Source organism: Uloborus diversus, chromosome 1, assembly GCF_026930045.1.
Source record: "Uloborus diversus isolate 005 chromosome 1, Udiv.v.3.1, whole genome shotgun sequence".
In the NCBI taxonomy this organism is placed as follows: domain Eukaryota; kingdom Metazoa; phylum Arthropoda; class Arachnida; order Araneae; family Uloboridae; genus Uloborus; species Uloborus diversus.
The window spans coordinates 210,460,063-210,483,503 of NC_072731.1; the positions used below are offsets into that span (position 1 = coordinate 210,460,063).

The 23,441-nt window shown below is 37.3% G+C and overlaps 1 protein-coding gene across 1 annotated transcript in view; it reads left to right on the forward strand.

The window, feature by feature from the left end:
* The window catches only part of LOC129218478 (ankyrin repeat and SAM domain-containing protein 1A-like), a 103,762-nt gene that overhangs the window by 71,456 nt on the left and 8,865 nt on the right, over positions 1 to 23,441 (forward strand). The window contains exons 12-15 of the mRNA XM_054852764.1: positions 13,175 to 13,340; positions 15,015 to 15,302; positions 16,027 to 16,148; positions 20,070 to 20,318. Of these exons, the coding sequence (XP_054708739.1) occupies positions 13,175 to 13,340; positions 15,015 to 15,302; positions 16,027 to 16,148; positions 20,070 to 20,318 (825 nt within the window). The remainder of the gene's footprint in view (positions 1 to 13,174; positions 13,341 to 15,014; positions 15,303 to 16,026; positions 16,149 to 20,069; positions 20,319 to 23,441) is intronic.

Sequence of the window (23,441 nt, forward strand, 5' to 3'; positions counted from 1 at the left end):
ATATTGAACCATTATAAACTTTTCTACGTTTTGTACTTTTTTTAGCTGATTATTAACGTCAATTTGAGCTTGATTCAATGAAGGCTTTCCTAGGCTAATTTCCAAAGATATGTGTTCTTTTTGATCTTATGTCTTGTTTTAATGTAAATGTTGTTTTGATGTTGTTCATTTATATCAATTGATGTTGTGCAGGTGTACAGTTAATATCAATATTTCCGTGTTTTGCAAATTTTTTTTTCTTCTGATGGATATAACGTTTACAGAACAATAGTTAATATCATTATCGTCTGAATTTGATGTATCGAATACTGAAACCTTTGACAAATTTTCACAAAATGACTCAGGAGCTTTTTTTCCGGATGCAGCAAGCGTTGGGAAAGTCTTGCATACTCTCTAAATTGTTTTCTTGAAACCGGTTTAGAATTTAATAGTTTATCTTGAATAACTAACAATAGAATTTTATTAATGAATCATTTTTATACGTTATTTCCCCCCCCCCCCCATGCTGTCGTACAGTGTTGGAGTCAACTACTTAAGCTTTATTTGTTGGATCAAAGTACTTCTCTTGTATTGGGAATATTTTTAGTTTGAAAAGTATACAGCTAAACAAGGTAATGTTTTTGAGCAAACGTGACCCATTGAATACAAGAAAAAATTTCTGTGTTCCTCAGAAATAGTCTAAACATTTTCATAATTTTACAGAACTTCCTGTGACTTTAAGCAACATAATTAAGTCGTACATTCCACTATTCGGAAGCAAAATGAAAACAAATAAAATCGTGTGCATGAAATGAATCTCTGCGTTTTCGGCATGACTGAACTATTTTTTGCACTTCTAAAATTTTTATTTTACTTTTAAAAAAAAATACGCATATGTAATACAAATATATAAGATAATTATAAACCTTTTAAAAAATTCTAGCTCTGAGTTGTACAAATAGAAGTCTGTAGATATTTTTCGCTTCGCCCTTGCTGGTGCATGTCAATGTTTTACCGATTTCCACTTTATTCATATAGCTGTATGTAAAACGTGTGCGTATTGGCTTCCGAATGAAATCTCCTGTGATATTCTCTGCATGCTTTCTGCTCAAAAATACACGCATTAAAAAGGCAGCGTTCTTGCTTTAGGAAGCATCATGTATATTTTTGTAAAAGCTGCAAAAGGTTGTTAGATGTTGGGTTTTTTTGGCTAAAAGTGGCACTGAATTGCTATCGCGAAACTTCCACGATTTCTTTTTCTTTTGTTTGATTTTTATGGTTAGTGAATGGTTGAAAACAAAAGGTTTATGTATTCGCAGATGGATTGTTATCCCTTATAATATGTTATAGCTGTTAATTCCTTTAAATAGTTACGCGAGTTGGTAATATGTGCAACTTATAGCTTGACCACAGAGATAGCGGATGAACAGGAAAGGGAAACAGAACACTTCATTTTGTAATAGGCAAGAACAGCAACTTGCAAGGAGTCAACTTTTTACCACTCGCGCTGTCTCGCTGATATTACCCATTACAAAATTAAGTGGTCCGTTTCCAGTTCATCCACCATCTCTCTGTGGTCAAGCTATAACAGTCTTTTTAGATAAGTAGTTTACATTAAAGTATAAAAAGTTTGAATGATAAACAACAATTTTTTTTAAATCGTACAATTGATTATTTTCTATATTGTTCCAAAATTTTATCCAAAAACTATTGCATTTGTCTGCAACCTTTAGATATTAACATTCATGAGTGTTAATGCAATGTATCACGGTATGGGGCCGTTAAACCTTTCTAAAGACCACTTTTTTTAAATCAATGCTATCGTAACTTTCTACGAAGGGGGGGGGGGAGAGAAGAAAAATTCGGTGAATATTATGCCTACTTTGAGCATGTTTTTAGTTGTGCTGTATACAAAGATAATTTTATTGTTTTTGTGTTTTAATTAAATACTTTCGGAAATATTGAAGTATGCATATATGTACATATACATATATATACAAATGTACAGGTATATTTATATATTACGCATCATTATATTTTATCACCAACTTTGTGCTTTCAAACTCATCTTTTGTACATTCAACTGCATGTTTTGTATTTATTTTGTATTTTTATTGATGCATTAGTTACCCCTTTTTTATCGCTTAATTAGATTATATGATTTTGTTTCTGCTTGTTTTGCATGTTTATTTATGTCTTCCATGTTTTTATTGCCTATGTTTTGCGAATGCTTGCATGGAAAATAAAGTTATTTTTGTTGATTTACCCTCTGTTGAGTTGTTTCATCTTATTAAGGTTCTACGAACACAACCCAGCTTGTTTGAAAAATAGTTCTTTTTTTAATGTTTTTTATTTGATGCAAACCACAAACGAAAGGCCATCTTAAAAATTATTTAAATTTTAATGGTACCTAGTCAGAGAAATTGAATTCAATTGCTTGTCACGAGATTAAGATATTTAATTAAGTTCGGCATAAACAAAGAAAGTTTTATTTGTCGATTTTGAAATGATTAACGTAGGTGTAGCCCTGAAAGCTCGAAATTGAGAAGCTAAATGAACTACGCATACTGGACATTACCTTTGAACAAGGAGAGAAAAGCACTATAACTTCCATAAAATTATGGGGCATTACTTAACTTATGATCGAACCTACTTCTTTATAAATGAAAAGAGGGGGGGGGGGGGACAAAAATAGAGGCTCTCAAAATGAATCTTGTCACACTACAAGTACGTTCTTAGCAATTGTATACGTTTATAATACTCAATGACTCCTCAGATAGTCACTCTTGGTCATTTTCTTTTACATCAAAGGCAAACGTACTTAATGAGTTCTGTTGTAGAATATCCAACCACGGGTACGAAAATTCTATTACCAATCCGGATTAAAAATGAAATTACCTAGAAAGACGTCTTGTAGCCTAGACAGAGTCTGTGAACATGTTTTTCTGGTAATGTCCGTGATAATAAATGACGCCTCAGTTTGTCAATCTTGGTTATCCTAGATTACGAGTGTATGTTATAGGAAAATGAATGCACTTCAGAAGATGACGTTCAGTTGAAAAAAGGTCCGGATTAAACATAAGGTCATCCTAGGCACTGGCCCAGGGGCGCAAGCCGAAAAGGGCGTACATCACCAAGGGGAAAATATCAAGCAGCTCGCTTAAAAGCACAAAGATGTAGCTCATAGTGGATGTAGTAGAGAAATTCTACAAGAAAAGATAGCACATTCCCAGCTGAGCAGAAAAACATTTAGGAGGGTGGGTAATCTCTTCAGATCAAAGCAGAAAATTTTCAATAGTTTGATTTGAACAGTTATTTATTTCTTTATTATTTAAGCAACCGGATGTTATTCACATTGTTAAGATTATCCGTCTATGTTGGGTCTGCCACGTTATCGACCTTCTTAATAGTATTTGAAAAAAATGTTCACGGCCAAACCATATTGTACTAGAAAACGTGGAAGGCCAAAGCTGCGCTGGGCGAATACTGTGAACTACGGTTGAAGAATTGGAAGAGCTTAACTGCGAATAGGGGAGGCTGGAGACGACCAGTGCAGAAGACCTTGGCACACCCTGATTTATCGCGCCACTGATGATGATGAGTTATTTCTTCTAAATTTAGCATTTCCAAAATAAATTACTTATTACAAGGGGTCACGCATAGGAAAATGAGCAAAATCCATGGCATGGAAAATACCATGTTAACAGTAACGTATTTAGCAGTAAGTTACCGCCCCTATGCCAGGACTAAGGCAGAACTACATGCAATACACCAGACACCCTGTTATCACATCCAAAGACTGCAGTTTTGTTTTTATTAGAACTTATCAGTCTGGATTAGTTAACTACCGAGCTGGGAGCCAAATGTCATCCCATTGAAAGTGAGAGTGCCAACAAACTGTTAGATAAAGTAAATTTATCTCACCAGCGAGTGTCCGCTTCATGGTGCTGTTCGACTAGTGAATTGAAGGCAAAGCTTGGGTATTTAGCAGTAAGTTACCTCCCGTCTTTGGATTTGATAACCGGGCGGTCTATTATATTAAATGTAACTCAGCCAGTGCTTCCATTACTGAACTTGATACTTCGAAATTTAGTTTTTCATTTTGTAAATATGCTTGGGACGCTTAACGATTTTCTTTCCTTACTCCAGTTTTACTCTACGAGTAAACAGTTTTTCCCGTCTTAAACTCATTTTATCGTTACTTATAAAAAAAAAAAAAACTAAGAGGACATAGTCGCGAAGACAGATTTTCTTTCCCACATTGAAGCTCCGCTAGCAGAGAAACTACATTTACAGAGTTCATTGATTCACATTGGAAACTTTGATCAGCGGTTCCAACTTTTTTCCCTTGCCATTTGTTCCCAAATCCAAAACGAAGTGGAGAACCTTTTTGTACGGGACCTATATTTGCTTTAAAATTCGAAATGTTTGTTTCACTCAAAAGTTATTAAAGGGCGGGAGGAACATACCGACGGACACATTTCCCCCATCTCAAAACCCAACTTTCCAATTTTTAATTATTAGATATTTATTTAATTATTTTACTTTTAACTTTATTTTTTAAGATGCATTAAACCTTCTTTTATGCATTATATTTCCTTCTTTCTTTTACTTCTACGTAGGCTAAAAACGAAACAAAACTTCAGCAAGACATTCAGTAAGCATGATATTTAAATTTAAATAATGTGGGAAAAGTTACCTACGGTATCACTTTTTACTACCAGAGGTGCCCATTAGGGTGGAGTGAAAAAAATCAAAATCTGATAAACGATAAATAATACTGCGGAAGAGTTGCCTTTCGTAGATGTTTTTGATCATGCAAAAGGATTTTGACAGCAGAAAAAAAATAGAGGTGTCGCTCGTGATTTGAACTTGACCGTTATTGCATAAAAACTGGAAAAAGTTACAATAATTTCATCAAAAATATAAATTTTATAATTTTGATGTAATATCGTTTTAGAGTTGACTCTTTGTGTAGATTAGACATCGCATAAGGTTATTTTAATAATAATAATAAACTGTATTTTAGAGTTATATACCTGTTTTGAATTTGACAAATATAGCGTAAAAATTGAATAACATCGTGATGATCAGTACTTTGAGGATGAGTATTAGAAGTTATTATTTGTAAAAGTTTGCTTTTGTATTAATTAATTCTTACATAGAAACGGAAAAATAAGTAATAAAAGCATTTCTTATCTAGTAAAACAAAATTAATTTCCACTAAGCTCATAACGTTGGCTCAAAATGTAAAATTTACCTATGATAGAGAACAAAGGTTAAGTATAAAAATTTTTAAATATAAATGTTGCTTGCAACAGCTCACTTAAATTACACCTCGAGACAAAAGAAGTTGCTAAATAAATTTTAAAGGATTTTGATTCCTCAAACTGTAACTACATTGATTACAATAAAATATAGTTTGGCTTGCAAGTTGAACTATTTGACTTCTCATAATTTTCGGTCTTAGTGTTATATTGTGACGTAATATTTCTGGATTTTAATCTGACTCGAATAAATCCATCCCTCTTGGTTAGACAACAAACTGTAGCTGACGCTTCTTTTTCTTAGTTAACCAATTGTCTCACTGCTTTAGTATGACATGTGAGGTTTTGAACACCATACAACTCAGTTGGTACGCCATCAAGCATCATTTCTTTCAAAGTTTTATCTGAAATTCTTTTTCTGAAAGAGGGATCCAAGTTATCACACTTCTGCTTATCGATGAGCTCATGGTAGCCTCTCAACTTCGAAATTGAAATCTGGAATTATAAATTTTCATTGTCCAGTTAAATTTATCGAACTGGTCGTCGCAATCCGTCTCAAAACAAGTTCTCTGATGACGGTCATCTGAAATCTCAGGTGTCATATTTTTAGATTCTCACAATAACCAGTATGCAGAACAACAGTATTTCTGATGATCCAAACATCATCAGAGAATTTGGTATCTGTCGGATTGTGATGGCAGGTTCGAAGATTACGGTTGGATAATGAAAATTTACAATTCCCGATTTAAATTTCGATGCTGAGAGATTTACCAAGAGATCTTTGATAGACCGAAGTGGGAAAACTCGGATCCTCTACTTAAAAAAGTATTTCAGAAAAAAATTGTAAAGAAATTGGTGGCATACCCACTGAATTATACAATTTTCAAAATCTGACGTTATACTAAAGCAGTCAGACGATGCACAAAATTAGACAAAGAAGCATCAGCCACAGTTTGTTGTCTAACCAAGAGAGATTTCTTAGAGCCAGATTAGAATCCAGAAATCTTACCCCGCAAAATATCAATAAGGCCAAACATTGTCAGGAGTCAAGACATTAGTACGACTCGCCAGCCAAACTATGCTTTATTGTATGACATGTGGTTACAGTTTTTGAGGGCTCAAAAATCATTAAAATTTATTTACCAACTTCTTTTGTTTCGAGTTGTGACTTATGCGGGCTGTTGCAAGCTACATATTTATTTTAGAACTTTTATACTTAACGTACGTTTCGTATCACGCGTCAATTTTACATTTTGCGCCAAAGTTACACGCTAAGTAGAAACACGCTAAGTAGAATAGTAGACTTTTTCTTTTCCTATGCAAAAAATGCGTTTATTACTTATTTTTTCGGTATCTATGTAAGGATCACTGTTATAACCAGAGGTTCCAGACGAGTGAATATATTCCCCCTAAGGTGAAAGCATGAGGCCCAAGGGTGCAATACTAGCCAGGAAGTAGAGCAGGGGTGCGAAAACAGCAGACAATCGTAGACAGGTGTGCCAAAACAGCAAGCAATCGCAAAATGACTTGCTAGCGCATGCGCTTCCGGCATACATTCACCATTCAACCACTTCAATATGGCGAACGAATGATAGGTTGCATCTAAGCGTGGCTTCTATGTCTTTCACATTGAATGAAGTACACTATTGGATTAAATCTCAGCTTTTCTAGGATAATTCTTTAAAATAACAAGTAAGTACAGCTTTTGATCACTTTGTAGCTTTTAGGGCTTTCAAACATAGTTAAAAGTACGTTTAATGCTTTTCAGTTACCGTTAGTCCGTTACGATACCGTAGTACCGTTAGTTGTTGATTTTCAGTTGACCGTTACTGTCGTGAAATTTCCATCATTCAAAACGCTACTAAATATATCTATCATTATTTTCTTGAGTACTCGATAAGCAACATTTAATCACCAAAATAATAACCGCAATTTATCACTAATCAACAAGTGAGAACCTAAATAAAAATGATTCTTGTGCTTCGTAGATTACTACACAACAGCAAGCGCAAAAAATAAAAAGGAAATCTCTCTCCGTCTAGCTTTTTTTTTTTCTTTTTCGTTCAAGTGTTTGAATCATTTCCTGTTAGCGTTTAATGTTTCGTTAGCGTTAGGAATTTCTTATTTCTTTAGGTTTTTCAACTGTCGAAAAATTTCATATGCATTTTATTTTATTGTTACTCTTGATTGAAATTTTTAACTTTCTAGAAAGGATTTTGTTTTTCCGTAACTTTAATATCCCAGAATATTTTTGGCTCTTCATGTAAATAATTCATAAGTACATCTACACTTTACTTTCGGTGCGGTTATTTCTCACAAATAATCATTAACTTAACTATGATTATTGAAATAATTACTCGTCTTTAACTTTAAATATATTTGTGACAACTCTTTGATACCAAATAAAGTCTGTAGATATTTATTGTTTTATTCATTTTTAATATTACTTTGCAAAAAAAAAAACTTATCAGTACGCAGAGTTTTTTCACAAGTTTTTTTACCGCCCCGAGAGCTATTATAATTATTATTATTTATTTTTGAGAAAAGAATAAAAATTTCACAGGTCCGCAATGTTTTTCATTTGCTTTTACCGACCCGTGGGTCAAAAGAGGTTGAGAAACACTGATGTAGAGAACGATCAGATGAATTAAAGCAATGAGCACTCCTTAACTATGTTGAAAACTCTGAAATATGATCAAATGCTGTAATTACAAGTTTTAATCATTTCCAGTTCTGAATTCATGCAATGTGAAAAGTGTGCAAAATGTAGACTATCATGAATCAAAACAAAACTATTTAAAAAAAAACACAATTACATTAAAAAAAAGCACACAATACGGGGGAGGAGGGGAGGAGGATCTACAGTAAGGGTGCCATTTCTCTCTCCGTAGGTTCATTCTTTTCACCCCGGCTACCTTCTTTTTGAAAGGTGCCTGTTTTTCACCCTAGTTAGAGGTGCAATTTCGGCTCCGTATTGGGTGCCGCTGGTGAACAAGCGTTTCACCCCTGAAAGGTGCCGAATGCAACCTGTAGTTTTAACAGTGATTAATTAATCTGGGAGCAATATTTTACAAATAATAACCTCTGATACTTTTTATCAAAGTCCGGAGTCTTACGATGTAGGGCAATTTTGATGCTATATTGGTCAAATTCAAACATATGTGAACTTTAAAATACAGTTCATTATTAAAATGATCTTATGCGGTGTCGGTGTGTAATCTACGCAAAAAGCACTCTTAAGTGATATAACATCAAATTTATATTTTTGATGAAATTATTGCAACATTTTCCAGTTTTTATGCAATAATGGTCAATTTCAAGACGCGAGCGACACCTCAAGATTTTTTTGCTGTCGAAATCCTTTTGTATGACCAAATATCTTTACAAAAGGCAATTTTTTCGCAGAATTACTTAGCATTTATCAGATTTTGATTTTTTCCCTCCACCCTAGTGCCCATCCCCCTAAGGAAGAAGAAGCACTCCCCTCAAATGCTACGGGGCATCACCTTCCCCAAAAATGAGATCAAAAAATCCCTTAAATTAACCCCTTCCCCTAAAAATTTCAGTGCTGTCTGCACTATGGACCCAGCACCCCAGGAGGCATTCATGTAAATATCATCCAGTGTAAAAACGCTTGTTCTCTTCAACAAACAAAAAATTAAGGCTGAAAATCGAAAATTTTACAGTAGAAAACCCAAAACAAGCAAATGTTTTTGAAATACGAAAACTGGGGCTGGTTTTTCCGCAAGACTTTTATTTAAAGCAGCCGTTCCCAAACTTTTTAGGCCGCTGAACCCTTAGTAATTTTTTTTTACTTAAAGGAACTCTATTTTTATTGATGACAAAAAGACGAAATGTTAACGATCTAGGAGTCAAATGATAAAGATGAAAAATGATCATCATTCGATTACTTTCTTCTGCATAGAAGACTATTGATTATGTGAGAATTTTCGCATTTTTACAGATTAACATGTTTTGAGCTGCGCTGAACCTATTTTAACCGTTTTTGGAACCATCTGTCCGTCTGTTTGTGTTTAGCATATATTTGACCGATTTCTTGAGGGCGATCTAACTCGAAACGTAACAAATGGAATTCAAAGAAACTTGGTATACATGTGCATCGCCATGTCAGCTGGTGTTGCTTTTTGGGGGGAGGGGCACTAATTTCTTCTGAGGGTGACCCAATCGAATGATTTCCGATTTTAGAGTGATTGCTGTCTGTTAAACAATAACACAAGAATTCATATAAAAATTGATATGTTGAATACGTACAGCAGGAGCAGAATCCAAGAACTATTTCTGTCTTTTTTTTTCGGGGGGGGGGGGGGGTTACGCATTGGTTGGAAAGCATTTTTTTTGCTTTGATAAATTGTTAAGAGCGGAAGAAATTTTTAGATACAACTATTTCTCTAACGTCATAAAAGATGCCCTACAATTGCTTTTTTGATTTCCAGTTTCAGAACGTTTCCGGTTTAGAGCCCCTTATAGCCGTACCCCCCCCTCCCTCCACATCATTAAAGGTAGTCTAAAATTGCGATTTCAGGACCTCGATTTCGAAATTTTTCTGAAAGAGCGCTTCCGAGTTACGTCTCTCACAACAATACTGAAAATTAAGGGTCAAAAATTTCGTTTCTAAGACTTCAATTTTGAGGAAGGGGGGGGGGGGGGAGTTGCCAAAAAAAAAAAAAAAACCTTCCTCTAAATCGATGATGCTGAAGGACTTTGTAACTGACTTTTCCCCCGTATATCTTACCGTTTCTAAGATAAGAGTGTTAACAGCAAATTTTAGCACCAAGTGGAACAAGAAGTGGTCTCACTGCCTAGCGCGTTGCAACTTCAATATATCTACAACCAATTTTTATGTATAGCTCTTTCCGTTCAGATATTATTCCGGTAACAGCGGACTTCAGCGGGTAGAATTTTTTTTTATTTTTATTTTCCTTGCAGCAAATTTATTGCATTCAAAATACTAAATGAAATGGTTTTCATTTCCAAAACAAAAAATTTAAAGAGAGAGGGAGAAAGAAAAAAAAAAACAACGTTAATAAAGCACAAAACTACTTCATTAAATACATACACGCGTCCCGGATTCACCAGGAACCCCTTTTCAGTACAAAAGACGTGATCTTATGGATGAAATTGAACGTTCTTTCCTTTGAAAACTAGAATCTTCTGCAATGAGCAAGCATTGCTTGCTTGCAACGTCCACTTAGTTAAAAATTTTACTTTTATTTTCGAATGTAGACGATAAAGTGATCAGAAAACACTCTTCTTTTACCCTCTCAAACTAAACCTGAAAGAGAGAAAAAGAAAAAGGAACAACCACCCTCAAAATTTAACTTCACACCAGATTCCCCTCTATTTTAACAGTTTCATGTTCCAGCCACACCATTCTTACGTTACTAATTTGTGCTCTTTTATTGCTGAAATAATGTCGAATGACATTATTTTATCTCTATTATATTTTCAGCGGAAAAGGTCTTAATGGCAGTGTTAGAGTAGGCATTTATTTACTTTAACTCGACCCATATACCCTATGCAACGGGAAATTCTCTTGAAAAGTGAAGATAATTTTCAAACAGAAGCGCAGTCATGTCAGATAATTCACTTATTCAAAATTTGCGAATGATAAAACGGACACTTCACAGAAAAAAGGACACTCGCGAAAACAGATACTTCTTACTTCAGGGAAATTTAACGTTCGGAAAAAAAAGGAGGGGGGGGGGGCACTTCCTTAAATCGTTTATTTATACAAGTGCCAGGCATTAACGCTTAAGTTATTCGCCTCCTGTCCCAAAGTTTTCGGATAATACGATTAAAATCTTTAAGTGCAATGCACGTGTCCAAATGTAAATTTTTCATTAAAAGTTCAGAATCGCATAGGCAGCAAGCCGGTGAGTCCTAGAGTCCAATTTTATTTTAAATGAGCATTTAAGCAATTGCGTCCGGTTAAAAACCGAAAAATGGCAACAGCAGAACTTCGTGGAAGGTCCGGAACAGTTGGTCTACTATTCCAAAGACGTTCCCAGGTCCTTTCTTATAGTTAATGTTGAAATATCCAACTTAAATTGATTCTCTAATTCCATTTTAACGAGAATTTCAGTGGAATGAACAATCAACAGAGTATTTAGTCACCGCAAAACAGAGGCCTCGGTACCCCATTTTGCGAGGCAATAAGCTCTTTCATTACCCTCAACTCCACAGTAGGAGGGAACACACTGTAATGCCACGAAATTGGAAAGAAAATTTAAAAGAGACCTACAGTCAAAAAAGACGTTTAGAAATACAAACTTCATTATTGGAGATGACTTGGAGTGCGGATTTTTGGAGTCAGACAGGATAACCACCGTTACTGAATTTATGTTTCAGCGCACTAATTTGTTTCAAAGCAATATAAATTGCTTACTATTCATTACATAAAGCTTGTAGTACCCCTGTCAACGGCTCTATCGAAAGCAAAATGCTCACAAAAAAACTCCTGCGTAGTCCTTGTGTAGACATTGGTCCACATATTTGCCGGATGTCTATTTTCAACAGTTGTATATGCAAAAGCACGAATTTGAGAGTCGCCCATATTACGTTTGTCAATGCACATTTCTATTACATCAAGTGACACATGGATATCACAGAAATATAAGGGGCACCAGGGACCGATTAACAGATCAGCCTCCCGGATAACATCAATATCCTCTGCTATCATGTAACTAACGTGATTAAAGACATGTTGGGTTTTAAGATTTATCTGCTCGCTTTAATCATAATCTCTCCAATAGGAGTTACCTGGGAACCTACGAAGCTTTTGCTTAAGGATGGCAGAACTTCTGTGAATTTCATATTTCATTGGGAGACGATTAGTTAAAGATCGTATAGCTGCAATTACGGGTAGATTTAACTCTCCCAGTGATTAGGCATATAGCTTGGTTTTGAGTTTTTATCAAGTTTGTCAACAGAAGAGCTGAAAGCAGAGGCAAGAATCGCCTTACAGTAGGATAGGATTGGCTTGATATACATTTTGTAAGAAATTACAAGAGTGTCTCTACTGCACCCCCACTTACAGCCGGCCAGACGCTTCAACAGTGAAAATCTACGTTCCACCTTTTCATTAATACGGGTCACATGTTCGTTCGTACCATTTTTTTCCCAAAGTGCAATCCAAAACTGGTTTTGTCATTAAATTTAGTAGTAAAGTCACAATAAAAAAGCTGAGGTATTAATACTTATCTTTTTTACGTAAAAAATTGACATGTAGTTTCGACAATATTAACAGACATATTATTACTCCCACACCAGTCATCGAGCTTCTCCAACGATTTATCAAGTTTTATGCTTAATGACTGTTGTTGTTTCTTTGGAGCACAAGATCATCAGCAAAGAGTGCTGACTTAATCGAATATTTGGTCGATAAGAAATTGCGGAGTTCATTGATGCATGCATTAAATAAGATAGGGCTGACGACAGCTCCTTGAGGCAAACCAGTCTCAGTTTGCTTAAATGTAGAGAAACACAATCACCAACACACACCATAACAAGTTATTTCCATTAGTATTTTTTGACATATGGTACACAGTTAACGAACCAGATAAGGTGAATGTCACATCATACAGGAAGGACGGATGTGGTACAGTTGATAAGAGGCAGACGGGAGCTAAAAACGGCGAAAGGATGCTTCAAAAAGGCAACAGCATGCTTCAAAATAGTGACAGGTTACGTGAAAAAGGTAACGTGAAGCTTTAGAAGAGAACAGGGTGCTTTAAAAAACAACAGAACACTTCAAGTTAAATCGATAACAGGGTGTTCCCTGAGGTTAACATGGTGCTTCAAAAGGACAGCAAGGGTCTGAACTCAGCAAATCAACTCTAACTTATTAGTGTTTCCCTCCTAACTGTTTGAACCACGCACAAAATTTGACTTTTATTCCTCTTTTACAGGAGATCCGGGGCAGGTGTACGTCACGTGACAGCGAAACTCTGACTGAGGACGATCTTTTCGCCACTATCGACTGCACGGGCCACATCCGGGTGTCCCTGCGTAGGGAAAATAAATCCGTGTCCACGGACACCATCGAAGAGGTCATTGATGACGATCCTTTTGCAGGTAACGATACAAGCTGACATACTATTCGAAATCTTAAACTGAAATGAAGAAATATGAAAAACAATTTAACATACTTATAGCATCAAGAGTCTAATTTTAGTTCAACTAAACATCCATAGTTTGAATTATATTCAACAACTTCGTAGTCTTGTAATGATTTATGAAAAACCAATGGTCAAATCATCAGCATTTGCAGCGCATAATTTACACACATGCTGACCTGATCTAAGTCAGAAGCACCAAATTTGATATACCTCCCCCTCCCCCCCCCCAAGTTTATACATGTTTATAAACTGATTTTCCCGAATTTATGAAAATTGGTTGTTTTATGGATCAATATTTAAAATATTCAATTTTTAAACAAAATATCTTTATGCTTTGCATTCTTCCTCTTTTATTGGCCTATTATTTTATGTATCAATCCATGAAGACATGAGATTAGGCCACGTACATTTAACCTCAAATTAATGGCAGAATAACTAATTACCTCTGGTATTCATTTCATTGACCTCAGCAGGTTGATTTGCTGAGACAACTTTAACCACAACAGGCCATCTAAAACCAAACCTTGGTTGGCAACTTGGTAATCAGGTTCCTTAACTTATATTTCACTGGTTTAATTTGCTTGAAAGTGATTGATTAAAAAATATCTGGTATGATGTTTATTGAGATCCATTTATAGTTGCATAAAGTGGAGCTATATTTCGGAATATTTAAACAAAAAAATTAAAGGGAACGAAACAAGAAGTCCATAATCGGCTACTGCAATGTAATACTGGTAAAAAGATTATTGCAGAATACTGATATTTTTTACTGTCATACCAATTAACACAATGGGCGCATAAATGTTTTCTGAAATCGTATCCAATCTATCTGATCAATACTATCGAACGCACGACGTACTTATACCTAGCAGATGTGAATTCAGCTTCAATAGTTGCATTTGCTTGAATGATTCACATTACAACGCTAAGTCAAGCAATAAATGAACTTTAGACTTAAGAGAGGAGGAAAAGTCATTAAGTAAGCATCAGCTCTTCTTGACATGCTGCTGTTTATTAAACTTAATGAATACATAGTAATAATATCCGTCATCCCAAGAACAATTAGCAGCACCTGTCAAATGGTGTATCGAAGAACCTTCTCTGGTAGCCCCGCTACATTCCGTTGGACGGCTTCGCACTTGATGGCAACTTTTCGGAATGAATATGCAACTTGATATGACGTTAGATTTTTTCGGCGAAAAAAACGCATTGTTTAAAACAAAAATTAAATATTTTTAAATGAAAGGCTGTTTGATATTCAACAAAGCAAGTTGAAATGAGTCTTTCGTATGTACAATTATTGATGTTAGTTTTATGCAAAGAATTGGAGAAAGCACTAATATAGTTTCCGACTTACCAGTATTTTTTTTAAATAAGTAAACTATATTATATAGTTTTATTTTCTTTAATAAGCACAATGAGGTGAGTAATAAGTACTCGTGAAGATGTTTACTACGTTCTCTCAATGAAGTCTTTAGGACTAATTCAATTCTACTGCATTTTTTAAATCAAAACGAACTTCAGATTAATGTAATTTATTTTATAAATAAAAACATACGGTAAATAAAAGCAAAATGGCACAGGAGGTTCTCTCTAAAAATACCTGATTTCGTTTTTCTGCTTCTTTCAGGTCTCTGTCGCGGTTCCGTCTGCCCAGTCACCTGCCCGTGTGATCTCCAACTGAACTTGAGACCTCCTTCCCGCCCTCTACCCTCGACTTACGACACGTTGCCCCATGGGGCACGTCCCTCTCGTCGCAGGGAGAGCCCCTGCTCAGACCCGGGGGGCCAGGTGTCCCGGTCCGCCTCTTACGACAGGTCAACAGCTTCCGATCTTGGAGAGTCCACCAACACAGATTCCGGATTCGTCCGGGATATGGAGGAGACTTTCGCTCGGACACTATCCAGGCTCAGAAAAGGTGAGAGGAAAGAAACTTGATCCCACAACACTATTGAACACATCCTTTAACTGATTTCTTTGATTTTTTTTTTTTTTTTGCCGAATCTTTGAGCAAACATGAGGTGAGGACCAAGTTGGTAGTCAAAAAAGAGGTTTAGGGATTTAAACATCCAAGGAAATTCAACGCAATGCTCTCACTCTTATTTGAAAACATTAAATTCTGTTAATTTTTAACCTCCGTTATCTCACAATTGCGTAATTCATATTTTGTAGAAATGATTAATGTAGGTGACTGTTTTGTGATGTAGATGAACACGTTGAAATTTTTAGAGACCGCTGTGGTTATTTCATTTCCTTTAGGGAAAAGAAATGAAATAAATACAGTGAAAATGCCCATGGGAAAAACATCAGACAAGGGAATAAATGTATGGCGAAATGTAAGAACAATATTAACCTCACCTTCTCTTTTCTCAAAGCAGCTACGGCAACTTCAGAATTAAAGCTGAGTATCTTCTTCGCCCGTCCGAGCCAAATACGCTACTGTTGTGTCATACCTTCAAAGAGGTCGATTCTCATTGTTTAATTTTTGCTTTAGCTGAAAATACAATACTCTAGACCTTACATAGTAAATTCTATACCTCAAAAATTTGAAAACAGAACTGAATAACTGGCCTTGTCAGATCAGAAAGATAGCCATGTCTCTTTAACTTGTTGATCTTTTAAACTATTTTTCTCTTTTATAGAGTTCCAGCGGTCGTCTTTTACGTCGAGTTTCAGCACCATTGAGGAGTGGTTGAAAAGCCTCGACTTGGCCGTTTACAAGAACAATTTTATGGAAAACGGATTTGACGACATCGACTTTTTGGTGAGTGCCTGTACTTTTATCCCATCTTTCTTAAACTCAGAGAAATATAAATAAATGATTTGGGTCGAAATTCTTAACTTTTTTAATGAGAAAATGTGTTAAATAAATTTAAAAGTATATCGTCGCCTCAGAGCAAGAGTAAGGTTTCTAATCCCAGAAATAACACTAAGATATCTTACTGTTGCTCTGAGGTGACGATATTAGTGTTGCGTTTTATCACTGGACAGCTTCCTACGTCACCAATTGCATAGATTTAGCTTTCCATCAGTACTTCTTCAAAGCTTTTACCTGCTAAGTTAAGTGTTGGGACAGAATTAATAAAAATACAAATGGTAAAACTACCAGGACTCTCATTTTTGAGAGACCTTCTATGACTTACCTACGCATTTTTAAAAATGAAAATGAAAAAACAATGCGCTGCACTAAAGATTGATGGACCGAAACACATGAGTAAGATTTTCCCGTGAGTGTCATGTAAGTTGCTGCCTGGTTCACAGTCAATCACCGCCATGTTCTTCTGTAATAGTATCTACAATTCTGTAACAAAACTACAATTAGTTTTTGCTTCTGTAATAGTATACTAAAATGGAAAAAACTAATTACTGACCTACGGTATTTTGTAGTAAAATTATTTACGTAATTGATCAAGCAATGCATGAGACGTGCAAAGCTATAAAGAAGTTGGTTTAGGAAAAGTTGTCATAGACGATTTTTTCTTCTTTTTGCAATGGTGGCTTATGAATGGCAGTGACGACAAAGAAGTGGCATACGCAGACAGTGATGAAAAGAAGAGTGATGCAATGGTGACCTATTTTATCCAGGGTCGCCATGACAAAAAAAAAGTCTTTATTAGCCGCTAGTTGCGGATTTCATTCGTTGATCAAACCCATTCCGCAAAACTCTTCTGGAAAGCTTGAGCTGTGGTATCCTCTGTTTATTTTCCTGGCCACCAATTCTGATTTAACGAGTGCAGGGTCACTAATGATGAAGTAAATGGAACAGACCACTCGCAAGGGAACTCTTATACATAGTAAATTCTATAACTCAAAAGTGTGGAAATAGAACTGAATAACTGGCCTTTTCAGATCAGAAAGACTCCTATGTCTCTTTGACTCTTTCGCATGATCTTTTAAACTAGTTTACTCTTTTACTGACACAGTTCTATATAAGTGGAGAACAGATTGGTGATTTAAACGGCAATTGTTTTTCCGTATTTTTTTTTTTTTTTTTTTTTGATCAGTTGTGAATTGTATATTTTCTTCACCTGATCGTTGAATGTCGTCCACGTTCTTTGATTTTTAGAGCTGGACATCTGCGAGCAGTTGACCGCCCCCTGCAGGTGTTGTTCCTCTGGTACTCATTCTCCACCAGCAGTGCTCAGCAATGTTCACCGAAATCTGCTCCTCCTGCGCAGTTGCGTTCATATCCTACGCTCTCACACATGCCTATACACATACACACACACATACGCGCGCACGCCTACACACACACACCAGTGATTGCGAAAAAAACATACACTGGTGTGCAAAAATTAAGGACGAGACGGTATTTTCGATATAACTTTGTACAAAAGCTCTCCAAATCAACACATTTAATATCGTAAGATCCCCAATACGTAAGGACATGTGTAATGTAAGCAACACTTACTAAAAGAGGAATCAGAGTTATAAAAAGAAGCTTTATTGAAAAAGTAGCATGGAGCGCAATGCGACTGAAGGCCGAAACATCCCTGTGATGGGTGTCCAGCAAGAAACATCCGGTCTTTAGTTGGGGATATGATCTCCCCCGACGGCTAGGCAAGTTTCACAGCGTCTGCCCATGCTGAGAATGAGGGTGTCAATGAGTTGTTGAGGCATTGCTGCCCATTCGTCTTGCAGCGCCAATCGAAGCTCCCGAATCGTTACTGGTGGTAAGGTACGAGCTGCCAAGCGTCTGCCTAGAAAATCCCATACATGCTCGATGAGGTTGAGATCCGGAGATCGTGCCGGCCAATCCATACGTTCAATATCCCCACTCTCTAAGAGCTGTTCGGCAGCTACTGTGCGATGACATGGTGCATTGTCGTCCATGAAAAGGAACTGCGGACCCATAGCGCCTCTAAAAAGATGCACATATGGAAGAAGAATCTCGTTACAATAACGCGTTCCGTTGATTGAACCTGCGTCGAAGATGTGAAGGTCTATACGACTACCAAGCATGATGCCTCCCCAAACGAGAACACCGCGACCTCCATACCTGTCCCTTTCAATGATGTTCGAGGGATGATTGCGGCTTCCCCGCTCTCTCCAGATGAGTATGCGATGAGAATCGCTACTCAGACTAAATCTGCTCTCATCTGTAAAGAGTACTCGCCCCCATTCATTGTCTCTCCAATTCCGGTGTTCCCGGCACCACAGAGAACGCCTTCTCCGATGGGCAGGCGTTAGAGGTACACACCGTATAGGGCGTCGTGCAAACAGACCACCACCGTGCAGTCTTCTGGCCACGGTAAAACGCGATATCGGTCGTCCAGTCGCCTGTGTCGTGTGTGTCTAGCGATTTCTCCCGCTGTCTGCCGCCTGTTTCTTAAGGCCTGTAAGACAATATACCGGTCATCTGCGGGTGTGGTTCCTCGTGGACGACCACTACTGAACCCCCAGATAGCTGTTCCTGTAGTTTGAAATTGTCTCCAAAGTCGTGAAACGATGCTGTGAGCAATTCCGAACTCTGCAGCCACACTTGTCACACTGCGGCCTTCCTCCAACTTCCCAATGATTCGACCTCGGGTAAAAGCATCCAGATGTCGTCTAACAGATTGATTATTCGCCATTTCTCGCTGAGGCAGCAACTCGGTGTGATTTTAACTGCTATACGGCGTGCAATCTCTTTGCCAGAAATACTGATCTTACACCGACAACATGCTTTATACTATTCAGACACTCCCCCATTACGTCTGCCTGCATATCTGCGCATGTGCTACCGTACATCACCTTACTTAATCTCCTGATTGGTCTTTCTGTCCGCACTGCCTTTTCGTTCAGCTGATATGCTAATTTTTCGACTTCGTCCTTAATTTTTGCACACCAGTGTAATTTGAATTTAAAATGTCAAAAATTCAAAAAAGTTTGTGTTTTTCTTCTTTTCTTTTTTGCTCGACCTGTTTACGTATACCTCGTCGAACATATCAAGCATCTTTGGACCAAGTTTTTGATTTCAACAGAGAAAAAATAGCAACCCATAGGGGTTGCGGATTATCCATCAAAGAAATCGGTCAACGTGTTGGACGAAAACAAGCAACTGTGCTGCAGATCTGTAATCGCTGGATGCAGAAGGGAATGACCGACGGCCCAGTCATTTAGGAGATATGGAGGGGGCAATTGACCTCCTTTCCTGGTTTTGGGAAATCAATCTATTTCCACATTTGTTTTTCATTATTTTTAGATGTAATATGCATTGTGTACGTACTATTTGGCGCCCCTGGAAACTTTTGAAATTACGGGCCTGCTGTGTCCCCCCCCCCTTCCCCGAAAAAAAGGTCAAATGACGGGCTTGCGGGGAAGAGCGCATAAATCGTACGCGGCAGTTTCGAGCGCATTCACGATATCACGCCTGAGTCAGGCACACGTTGACAAGCGTGGCATAACATTGTGGCAAGAAGAGTGATACCATGGTTGTGGCTTTTGATGCATGGAAATCATCACCATATGAACCGCGAGCCTTTTGGCGCTGGCCAGAAAGACGTCTGAAGTGTCATAGGTGAAAGCCGCAATGTAGAGTACGATTAGTGGATTGTATTCGCTAATGGTACACCACAATGCTTTACGCAAAATAGTGTCTAGTACATGTTATATGTGTTATGCTTGTTCTGCTATTTTAACGAGCATCTTGGAAGTTTTGAAATAACTTTTTGAAACACAACTTCCTTTTGATTTCTGGTCATAGGGTGGTAATATCCTAGAGGAGGAAGACCTCCAAGACATTGGCGTGTCCGACAAGACCCACCGGCGGAAGATTCTAGACTCCTGTCACAGCTTGCCGGCATTGAGGCCTATAGGGGAATCCCAGACTCCCGAGTCCGTGGGCGAGTGGCTGCGGTCCCTGCATCTTGACCAGTACCTCGACACGTTCCGCAGGAATGGATACACGGAGATGGACAGGGTAAAAAAGCTGTGGGAAGTGGAGCTCAAATCGGTGAGTAGATTTGGCAACGCTCAGATATTTTTAATTTTAATTAAAATTACAACCCGGAAACCCGGACAATCAAAATATCTCAACGTGTTCGTATTGGATGCTTCGTTGATAGTGAAAAGTCAACTACTACTCAAACATCTGTATCCTGAAAATAGATTTACTCGCACATCTTTGCGATGTTTGGTTGGCCGCTGATTCTAAATTTATTTGCTTCTTCCTTTCAGTTTTATTGCATTATTATTTTTATTTCCTTCATATTTATTGATTGTTGATGAGTCCCATTGATAAATTTCAAATCTCCTCCAAAAATTCAAAAATTCTCTTTGCCGATTAGGAAATGTAAGACTTCACGAAAAAGGTGTTAAATCAAGGCTAAGAGAAACGTTTTGTTGGCTGATAGTTTTGAGGGCTGGTAGTCAGCTCATTCCAAAAAAGTTACTACGTATAGTAATAAAATTTATTACTGCTCATATCAATAAAATACTACAAAGGAATCATTCGTTTTCGAAAGGCTTAAGTATTGCATGTACATTATACAATGACAATTAATTTCTAATAACCGTAAGGAGGCTATACTTCAGTTCTTCTTACGCATTTGGTAGTGGGGATTCATAGACAATAATTGATGTGCCCCCGAAGCATTGCAAGAACAACCCATATTGTAATTCTAGAAAAGCGCAATTTTATTATCTTGTCGCCATTGCAAAATACTGTACTTGTACTATTACCTGATTAGCACATTCAAAATTTTGACAAGTCTATGGTTGTTTTCATATACGTTCTACGTGCAATACTTTTGGATATACAATATATATAGTATTTCTGAAAAGAATGAATGATTTCCACTTACTCTCTAGTTGCTGAAGAAAAACTATTTATTCGCCTGCCTGCAACTAATGAATTCTCTACAGTTGTTCAACTATTAACTATCATGTTCTTTTTACGTAATCACAATGCATTTCCTTTAGTTGACTTGACGTTGGTCAAATGTGGTATGCTCAAATGGTGATGACAAAGTGAACAAATTTGAATGAGTATGAATTCTTGATAATTGCAATTGAAATCTTCACATTATCATTCTTCATTTCCTATTATCAAAAATAACGTAAATCCGTGCTGTTTTATTTTTCGGAAAGAAAAGGTATTACATTTCATCAACGAATGAATCAGTTCAACAACATGGCGGACAAGTGGGCTTGTATCACTGGTGGCAATGCTTGCTGCAGAAATGGCCTTCGATTCGTAGATGGTGCATGAAGTGCAATCTCGGCTTTTCGAACGTGCGGTATAATTAACTCCTCGCTCGTTCGAATACTTGTCAAAACAGGGCCAGCCCTCAAGTGTCGATGCGTGCTCGACCGGGCCAAATAATTAAGTCATTGTAACAGCTTGCTGCACTCTAGGCCGGTAAAACGGAAAAGAAAACAGTGTTGATATACTAATTAAAAGCGCCCAGAGATTGAGGATTTCCTATTAAGAACCAGCCATGAAATGTGTTTCAATTATATGCACATATTTATTTTTTGCCCCCTCCCCCCGCAGCGTCCGTATTCGAAGAGTATGGATGAGGAAAAAAAGTCATCCCAGAGAGAAATTAAAAGCCAGTTGCGAATGCCCGCAATTATCTCAGCGTCTACGCAATTAACAATTAATTAACTGGGGTAATGAAGCGTGCCGGCCAATTACCGAAGGCCCACTATTAATCAAGAGCCACTCCCCCCTCCACCTACACGAACCAATGAGCGCTTAGGCAAATGATCTTCCCGGGGGGCTATTGAGTCGCAAAGGACGTCAACGCCAATCATTAACTAGATGAATGCATTTAGTTTTCTAGTGGCCAATCAGGCGGAAAGGAACCACTTCTTGGCGAAGAATGATTCAGGCAGGTGCAAAAATGCGGGAGAATATAAAGAAAGAAAAAACGACAAAATAGTTTGGCTTTTCCTTGACGGAAAAATAGAGGAGATCAGAAAAGTGCTTAAAGGGGAAGGTATTAGAGCTTAATTAAAGCGACTCGATCCATTTACTGGACGGCCTCTATTGTGGAAGACATCGAATGCTTCGTTTGGAGGAGCTCGCTCAACCCCAGTATGAGGAGGAAAATGTGCTCAAGGGCTTTTTTTCCTTTCGCGACAGACGCGCAAATGTAATTTGGTAGTTTCGCTCTCTGAAACTCCTTTTCTGAGAGAGCACACTCCTTGATATTCAACTAGTTATTATCAAAACGTTGCCTCACAATGCATACATGCGATTACACGCCACAAGGCGATTATGTTCTTTCACAAAGTAATTCCAACGAAGTCGAAAGGTCACGGGCTCTCAGGAATTGTACTGAATTAAGCGGAATTATTTTGAAATATTCATTTGTTTAGGAAAAAAATTTCAAGCTACTACTAATTACTTTGATAATTCGATCACAAAAAATCTTTCCTGATTAGTGAGCGCGTACGAGACATCGGTTGTAGACAGAACAGTCTATAATTTGATGATGAGGCTTACGTTACATTTGGTACGCTCCATCTACTTATGAGGTTCCTAATAAGTGTATGTACTATAAGCAAGTGGTTTCTGCAACTAATATACGAGGGTTGGGGTAGGCATAAGTCATGGCAACTATTTTTTTTTTCTTGTAGATATGTGTAAATGGATCACAAACGTTCATGTGCCGTGTGAAAGTTCTAGTGTAGGCAAAAGCATAATGTGTATGCAGAACAAAAGATGGCTTAGTGATAGCTGGTAGTAGCGCAGCGGGTGTTATGAAATCAGTGAGTTGGTGAGTCGTGTGCAAGACCGCACATGACCGCATTGAGTGTCTTTAGGCCCAGTTTTGTATGGTAAACTTTATATGTACTGTGTTATCTTTCTTTTGCTCTATGAAGGCCATATTGCCCTGTATATTACCGTAATAAATTAGTGTGTTACGATATTTCAGTGCTATTCATTGTCCACACATGTAACACCTTGTCTTTTCGCCTATATTTTCTAACCGGATTGGCATCTTCAAGAAAAAATGTAGTTGCCATGACTTTTGCCACTAAACTCGTATTTTTAAAAGTTTCTTGACACGAGAAAGCAAATCGTGCTTTTTATCATTCCGTTTTCAATCTATTTTCTCGTTAAAAA